At 36.1% G+C, this 9,169-nt stretch overlaps 1 protein-coding gene across 1 annotated transcript; it reads left to right on the top strand.

Annotated features, from left to right (window-relative positions):
* Positions 1–2,200: 2,200 nt before the first annotated feature.
* On the top strand, positions 2,201–3,938 carry LOC111901924 (7-deoxyloganetin glucosyltransferase). The gene is made up of 2 exons (XM_023897781.3): positions 2,201–2,762; positions 2,865–3,938. The coding sequence occupies exons 1-2, from the start codon at positions 2,255–2,257 to the stop codon at positions 3,815–3,817; spliced, it is 1,461 nt and encodes a 486-aa protein (XP_023753549.1). The 5' UTR covers positions 2,201–2,254; the 3' UTR covers positions 3,818–3,938.
* Positions 3,939–9,169: the final 5,231 nt, after the last annotated feature.

The following is a 9,169-nucleotide window of genomic DNA, read 5'->3' as shown; positions in this document are numbered from 1 at the left end:
AAAGAGGTTCAATATAAGAACTATATACCTTCTGTATCTAGCAAATTTGATGAAGATTCTGGATCTACAACCTCAAGTCCAACCAAAGGTTGGTCACCAAGAACCACCTTCTTTAATGCACACATAAAAAAAAACACAAAATCACTTCCAAAGTTCAAGAAAACACTATGGGAGGCTAGGGTTTCGTTCTTTGGGTTTGGAGGAGTGGAAACTAACCATAGGATGGAATCAATGCAACATAAGTTTTTTAAATAGGGCACAAACCCTAAATATTAGAGGTTGCCCCTGCTTAGGATACGTCGTGCATACTCCTACGTACGCCTAACGTACATGGGTGCCTCCGCATATATTCTTCGAGCCAGTACACCCAACGTACTCGGTTATGGACCAATGATGAAAGAAATTTTACACCTAGCGGTAAACATGAACATACCCATAAAGTCGAATGTTACACTATGTGGTCAATATATCCTGGTAGGCTAAATACTGACCTTCACTTATTTATGGTTTATGGCTCTTCATCATATTGGGTTCTTTGGGTGACCTGGCTTTACGTGGGATGCAACCATACCCCATTACAACCCATATTTGTTTTCCTTTTCATGTCCCCACTTCTTCTTCACGATTCATCTTCCTCGCTACTCAATAATTATTCCAAACCGCTGACTTTGAATATGCCATCAAGCTTCTCCATGTTCTAAATTATTGATGTTGCCGATTACATCTCAATCTATTTTTCATCTTCAAATTGAGGTCTATAATTACTAAGAGAATGTGAAGCTATCAACAATGTTGATGAGTTCCTAATTGAGACCGTGAAGCTAATACTAGAAGGGAGGAAAACTGAGATTGCCTTGCTTTTAAAACTGGACTACCTGTTTGACGAAGCAATAAAGCATCAATGAAAAGCCCTGGTATATGTTTATGTGTTTTGATGAAGACACGCTTAAGAAGAACATAATACTTTTTTGACCTAGAAGGTGTTTTTGAAAACGCCTCAAAGAATAAGGCATGTGATTTTTGTTTCAATGATGATGTTAATTTGCTCTTATGGTGACCTAATGTCGTTTCCTTTGGTTTTGTTTCAAGAAAAAAGACAAGAACCAAACTAAACTTTGTTCTAAAGCTAGGAAAAGAACATGGACCGAGTTGTTTATGAAGTTTGTTGGAATGAGCTTTGGCATCAGACGACTCTAGACCTGAAAATCAACGTCCACCTACTTGCGATCTGAAAAACAAGATGATTCTAGATTTGAAAAATAATTTTTGTAGTTTGGACGAATGTTTTGTCACAAGAGTTCATGGTCTTAAAAAAACCTAAATTTAGTAATTGTTATGATCAAATTGAGTTATTCTTTTCAAATATTATTTATGTATTTTATGTAGCTTTATGTGTTGTTCTTCAAAAGTGTAAAAAAAGTAGAATTTTTATGATCTAGTTTGTTATTGTAGCCTACTGATACAAAGAGACTTGGTTTCATGAAGAACATGAGATTTGGTTTTAAAATTTAAAAACATTTTTTTTATTTTAACTATAAATTGCACGTCCATGTCAGCACAATGTGGACAACCTCAATTGACTAACATGTCATCTTGATCCAAGTCATATAGGCAATTGGAAGACCCTTTCATTTGGTACTTATTCTCTTATTTAACCTGTAATTTGAATTTGAAGGTTAAGGAGTTGCAAAGCTCAAAAAAAAAAATCTTTAGTGACATTTAAATCAAAAGACATATGTTTATTGAGTTATAATGACATTAACTCTTAAAAAAAGGGAAAAAGAAAATCATGAAGGATATAATAACCTTTCCAAACTATAGATACTAAAATTTCTAAAAATATTCAAAATTTGACAATTAATGCACCTTCAAAACTTTTCTCTGTTTATTAAAATCACATAATTTTGACAAACCGAGATCATTTTTTACAGTTTTAAGAAGTTTTTTCAAAATAAAAAAAAATTAAGGTCCGAACTTGGCGGGTATTTTTAATAAAAGAAATAAAGTTGGTTACTAAACGACAAACTACCTCACACAAACCATTTTTACGTATATTACTCTAAATAAATACCACAAACGTGTTCCTAGTTTTAAATATATATTCCAAATAATAATTGAATATACTATATATCGAGAATTTGAATTACCAAAAAAGGAGGTTTATAATTTCTTTCTTTTTTGTTTGCCTATTATAAAATAGTTGGATTTATAGTTGTAGTCTTGCATTCAAATAAAAAACAAGGAGAAAGCTTCCATGGATTTTATTCTAAAGAAACCGAAACCACATGCGTTGTGCATACCAACACCATTTCAAGGCCATATTAACCCAATGCTAAAACTTGCTAAAATCCTCCACTCCAGAGGGTTTCATATTACCTTCGTTAACACTGAGTTCTACCATCAACGCCTCCTTCAATCTCAGGGATCCGACGCCCTAAATGGTCTCCCTTCTTTCTGCTTTGAAGCCATTCCAGATGGCCTTCCGCCAGCAGAAAACCCTGGTGCCACCCCAGATGCTCTATCCTTTTGCATGTCCGTTGATGAAATTTGTTTGGGTCCTTTAAAAAGCCTCCTTACCAAACTGAATGCTTCATCTCCACCGGTGACTTGCATGGTTGCTGACATATTCATGGGCTTCACCCACGATGCAGCCAGCGAATTTGATATCCCCGAGATAATTCTATGGACCAGCGATGTTGGTTCTCTAATGTGTCTTCATGAGTATCCCAATCTTTTGGAGAGAGATTTGGTTCCACGTAAAGGTAATAGTATATATACTCTCAGTTTCTTTAGGACATGAAATATATGTATACATTGTACGTAGTCGCTTATTTCAAGGTGATTTTATCATTTATTTTCTACAGATTCGAGTTTTTTATCAAATGAGTATTTAAATACCATGATTGATTGTATACCAACTATGCCTGGTCTGCGTCTAAAAGACCTGCCTTCATTCACCAGAAGGACCAGCCCTGGTGATGAATACATGCTTCAATATTTGCGTTTACAAACAGAGAGAGCGAAAAGCGCTTCTGCCATCATCTTCAATACCTTTCATGAACTAGACAGTGATCTTTTGGACACGCTTTCTTCAGTCTTCGCTCCATGCTATGGTGTTGGTCCGTTTCACTTACTAGAGAAGGAAATTGATGAATCATTACCGATCGTCAAATCAAGTCTTTGGAAGGAAGATAACAACTGTTTGAAGTGGCTAGAATCTAAACCACCATCTTCAGTTATTTATGTGAATTTCGGTAGCATTACAGTGATGACACATCAACATCTACTTGAGTTTTGTTGGGGACTTGCAAATAGCAATTGTCCGTTCTTATGGATAATACGTCCGGACCTGGTGATTGGCCAATCTGCAGTACAGCTTCCATCAGAGTTTTTGGAAGAGACAAGCAGTAGAGGGATGTTGGCTAGTTGGTGCCCACAAGAACAAGTTCTAAATCACCCATCAATTGGAGGGTTTTTAACACACAGTGGATGGAATTCGACAATTGAAAGTATTTCCAGTGGAGTCCCAATGATTTGTTGTCCAATTTCAGGTGACCAACAAACCAATTGCTGGTCGTGTTGTAACAGGTGGGGGGTTGGCATGGAGATTGACAAAGATGTAAAGAGAGAAGAAGTTGCGAAGCTAGTCATTGAGTTGATGAATGGAGAAAAAGGGAAAGAGATGAGAAAGAATGCAACCGACTTGAAGAACAAGGCCGAAAAAGCATGTTCATCTCATTTTGGTTCATCCACTGTTAATTTGGAGAAAGTGATTCTGCTGCTACAAGCAACTCCAAATGATTCATTATCTGTTTAAGATGCATGTGCGTTTATGATCATATTGTGCTAGGTACCCATTGTTTGCTCAAAATAATCGATGTTTTGTTGTTGATGTAGTTTCATTCTCTCCTAATTAATAAATTAATCTTCATGAATCATTCCCACGTCATCTTATTAAATATCTATACAACTTTATTTCTACCGCCCGCAACACATTAATCATATGTTAAATCCTAATAATCATTTTAATTGAACATTTGAATAATCATTCAGCTTCTCCATTCAAATTCACTCCACGTCATTACCCACACCCTTCTTTAAACATTTATTTAATTCTAATTGTCATCTTATTTAACCCCTATACAACTTTGCCTAATTGTGGATGCCATAAGTCCCTAAGTTCATACCCAATTTCAATTATTTGTAACTAAATAGGTCAAGAGTTGATTTTGATCTTTAACATATATAATTGGCGTACCAAAAAAAAAACTTGGAGTGTGTGGACGAATGTAATGAAAAGCAAAGATAAAGGGAGGCTGGAAATTGGCAGCCTTAAACCTCTCAGCCTTTCTTTGCTTTGCAAATAGTGGAAGACCTCGAGATGGGATAATTTGGGGCTTTGGATTCTAGAGCTAATGGCCTCATGGCCGCCTTACACGGGCAACTCAACCATATATTTTTCTAAAATACGATTTAGGGTCTGCAATTCTAAAATGTTTCATTTTCTCCGAAGTGAACTCAATATTACTATATCTCAAATATCTAGAAAGAGTCATATATTTTTAGTTCGCTTAGAACCCGAAACGGTTGAGCCACCCTACATCCTTGGCTGCAAGCGCTCTGATGCCCACAATAGGGGGGGGGGGGGGGGGGGGGGGGGGGGGGCTCATTACATTATTCACCTTAATCGAGCCCATGATTTCTATAAAATTGATATAGAAATAAGAAGTTATAGGATTATGGCAGGTTAACTATGAGATCCCTTCATTTACTCAGTGATGCTAGGTTTCTAGAGCACAGTGACATATCCACCCGGCCACTTATTGGTGTAAACGTGTACCTATCAAAGTCAACTTACTCTTTTCGATAACTAGACGCCTTCCCAATTGATGTAACCTGGATCACAAAAGGCATTCATTTACCATCCCTGGCTTGTCTCTTTTCAAATACATTCCAAGAAGGCAAGAACCTAAGACTCATCTATTGCTACGTTGCTATGTTATCCTGGATTTTCATGCGAGTTCGTTCATTTGTGGTGCCTTATTTTTAAAGCTAATGCAGTATCTTGATGCGGGGCTGAAGACGAGAATGATTGGTCGTTTAATTATGTTGGCTTATGTGCGAGTCTAGTGGGGTTGCAGAAACGGAAAAGTCTTTAATGATGGTTAACACTTGCAAGAAATATATAGTTTCCTGCTCATTAAGGTGCAAGCTACGAGTTGATAAAAAATAGGATTAAAAAAGGTAAATTTATGGAGTCGAACTGGTGTACAAGTCCTAACCGTTTTTAATACTTTTGTAAGTTGCTAGCCCCTCTCTAGACTCATAAAAAAATTGCTTGCTATTAAAAAATTATAGAATCAGTATAGGAATTCAATATTCTATCCTTATTTACTTTTGTATATTCTCTGTATTTAGTTCTTGATTTGTTGACTCATATTACTCCTAATTCCCAGCCTTCCCGTTGTATTGCTTTTGTATATAATCACTTTCCTTGTACTTTGTATTTGTGTGATCCAAATAATCAATAAATAATCAAATTCTTTATGGTATAAGAGCAAGTACTACTGCTCAATTGATCAACCATAATAATAAACTGATAAGCTCATAGCCATTGACAAGAACGACAACAACAAAACGACAACAACAAAAAGAGTGAAGAGAGCGGACTTGATGTTAACTCTCCCACCTATCTTGATTTGTCAGATTATCCACGAAAAGTGCACGTGAATGACACCTTGATGAATAACAATTATAATAATTGGGTTCGAGAGATGGAAAATTTCTTGTTTGCCATGAACAAGATTGGGTTTATTGATGTATCGATAATAAAACTAGAAAAGACGGAAGCAAAGCACATGACGTGGATGTGGTGTGATGCAATAATAAAAGGCTATCTTACCACTACCATGGAAAATGTGATCCATACCAGCATCAAATATGCCACCACTGTTGTTGAGATATGCTTAGACCTCTGTGAGAGGTTTGAAAAAGAAAGTGTGTCACACGCATACGAACTGAAGCAAGCAATCTCAAATACTCGGCACGATGGGTTAACTATTTTAGCATACTACACAAAGCTTCGAGGACTATGGGATGAGACTCAGTCAGTCCTCCCTACTCCTCATTGCACTTGTGACAAATGTGTATGTGTTTTGGGAAAATCACTTGCTAAATTGAAGGAGAATGAAAGGTTATATAAGAGGTTATATGAGTTTCTCATGGGCTTGATAGTGAATTCTCGATTGTGAAAACATAAATACTAGCTTTGAAACCGACACCATCTCTTGGATTTTCTTATGATATTGTTGTTCAGGATGAACAACAAAGGTCCATCACTAACACCAAGAGACCCACTGTTGAGGCAACAACTTTCCAGGCCTATACCAAGATCAAGACCAATATGAATCCACATAGAAACAAGGTAGTGAAGAAAATAACAAAGCAAGGAGAACATTACAGCTTTTGTAACAAAGATGGTCACACCCATGATGGGTGCTTCAAGCAAATTGGCTATCCGGATTGGTGGTAAGGAAAGAACAAACAATCAAAGGAAACCAAGGGTTGCTTGTACCAAGATTAAATCAAGCCCATCTGAAGGTTTAACTAAAGATCAATATCAACAATTCCTAAAGCACTTCACACAAGAAGAGTCAAAAAAACAAGAATGACGCCTCACCAGCAACCAACATGACGTAAAACAAGTCTAATTGACTATTGGATTTTTGATATAGTAATCACTGAACACATGACCAAAAAAACCGATATTCTTGAGAATGTAATGCCTTCCATCGATAAGAATCTTGTGATCATAAATACTGGATAATCCATTTCTATCAAGGGAAGAGGAAATCAGACTCTATCTAACAGGATAAAAGTGAAATATGTTTTGCACATTCCTGATTTTAAGTGCAATAGTTTAGCCGTTAGTAACCTTTCAAGTGATTTAAAGTGTGTTGTAACTTTCTTTCCGTATTTCTTTGTCATACAGGACCTAACTTCGAAAAGTTTATTGGAGTGGATAGATGAAAGATGACAAAACTTCAAAAACGGTCCCTATGGTTTCTGAAAATCTGAAGTTTAGTCCCTAATCTTTAAAAACCTCACAAATGGTCCTTGTGGTTTCAAAACTTTTAACAAATTGTCCTTTTTGTTAACACCGTTAGCTTTTTGCCGTTATGTGGAGGGTATTTATATCATTTCACTACTACAAGGACCATTTATGAAGATTTGCCTTATTTTTTTTAAAGACAAAAGAAAAAAAATAAAATTATTTAATATTAAAAGGTCTCTCTCTCTCTCTCTCTCGTCTTCTACCTAACCCTTTTGAATAATTCAGGGGTCAAATGAACAAGTTTACTCCCTCCTTCTTCACTTTAGTCTCTTCTACCAAAACCCAAACCAAGAACATTACATTAATCTCATCCCCCCTTTTTCACTTAATTCGGTTTAGTTTAAGAAGCATGGAAATTCAAAAATGAAAAGAAACCCCTGATAACCCATTTCTTGTTCATAGTCTAGGATTACTAAAACATCTAATTGTAGTGATGCAGCTCTTGCTGATAGTAAATTATGTTATAATTACAGATTGCAGTAAACCCTAACATCAACAAAATCACCAAAATCAATAGTGAAAGTAAGACCCTAAAAATCAAATTCGTTAATCAAAACCAAACAAAGATATCAAAGAACCTAAACAAGCACTTCGGTATCTCATCATTTGCCGCCAACGAACCAGAATCGCAATCCAAAGTACAATCCCCATCAGTATTCTTGAAATCAACCCCATTTTGTATCAACTTCATCTCTCCCAAAACAGAATTACAATAAAAAAACATCTAACCAACTACAGGTTCTAGCCATAGGGTCGATATTCTGTTTATTTCTAACCAAACCTACCGGTGGCTTTACTTCTTCTTTATCCCTCCGTCCTTGATGTCCCACCATAAAAACTGACCCGGAAAGATTTTCTGAATTAGCGTTCCTTTGTAGTAACCGGAGACACCAGTGCACATTGATTTGAAATTAGAAATAATAACAGGGAAGAGGTTGCTATAGAGGCTGAGGATGATGTAGCCAACGGGTTTTGTATCACAACAGAGGGCAATATCTGATCCTAGTGTTCAGGTTTGGAAGTAGCTAGGCCAGATACGAAGTCAATAAATATATAGTGAGTAATAGTGGTGCCAAGTTGTTTTTGTGGTGGCGAGGTTATGGAGAGGGAGGGGAGGGAGAGAGCAGTGGTAGTGGTAGAAATAAATAGAAGAAAGCGATAGTGGAGGTGGAGTTTGGAGAGAGGGGAAAAAGGAGGATGATAAGGAGGTAGGGGTGGTTGTGGCTGAGCAACCAATGGTGACGATGTATTTAATGAGAGAGAGAGAGAGAGAGAGAGAGCCTTTAATATTAAATAATTATATTTTTTTCTTTCTTTTTTTTAGAAATAAGGCAAACTTTCATAAATGGTTCCTATGACTGTGAAATGACATAAATTCCCTTTACTTAACGGCCAAAAGCTAACAAAGTTAATGAAAAGGACCATTTGTTAAAAGTTTCGAAACTACAGGGACCATTTGTGAGGTTTTTAAAGATTAGGAACTAAATTTCAGTTTTTAGGAAACCACAGGGACCATTTTTGAATTTTTGTCATGAGAGAATGGTCTATATGAAATGGAAATGCTTGGAATGAAGAGGAAGGCTTTGATGTCGAAAAGTGATATATGATGCAAGAGGATAGGGTATGCTGTGAAAAAAAAGTTTAACAAGATAAGTTTTCTTAGAAACATTTCTTTCAAGAATAAGGAACATATTTGTGATTCCTGTTCTAAATCTAAACTTACTAGACAACCTTTTCCTTCTAGTATTACAAAGACAAATGCTTGTTTTGATTTATTACATTTTGAGATATGGGGTTAATATCAAACCCCTTTGTTTTCAAAGGTAAACTATTTTTGAACAATTGTCGATGATTTTAGGAGAGTTGTTCGGGTTCTTATTCTTAAACACAAACATGAGGCAGTGCATGCTTGATTGATTTTCATAAGATGGTCAAAACTCAATTTCATAAGAATGTTAAATGAATAAGGTGTAAGAATAGTGGTGAATTGACATTGAATAAGACGGTGAGTTTTTATGCCGATAATCGAATTCTCCTGGAAACTATTTGTCCATA

This window comes from Lactuca sativa, chromosome 6 (genome assembly GCF_002870075.4).
Source record: "Lactuca sativa cultivar Salinas chromosome 6, Lsat_Salinas_v11, whole genome shotgun sequence".
Taxonomy (NCBI): domain Eukaryota; kingdom Viridiplantae; phylum Streptophyta; class Magnoliopsida; order Asterales; family Asteraceae; genus Lactuca; species Lactuca sativa.
Note: the sequence above shows the minus strand (reverse complement) of the source record. Positions and strands in the feature narration are given on the sequence as shown.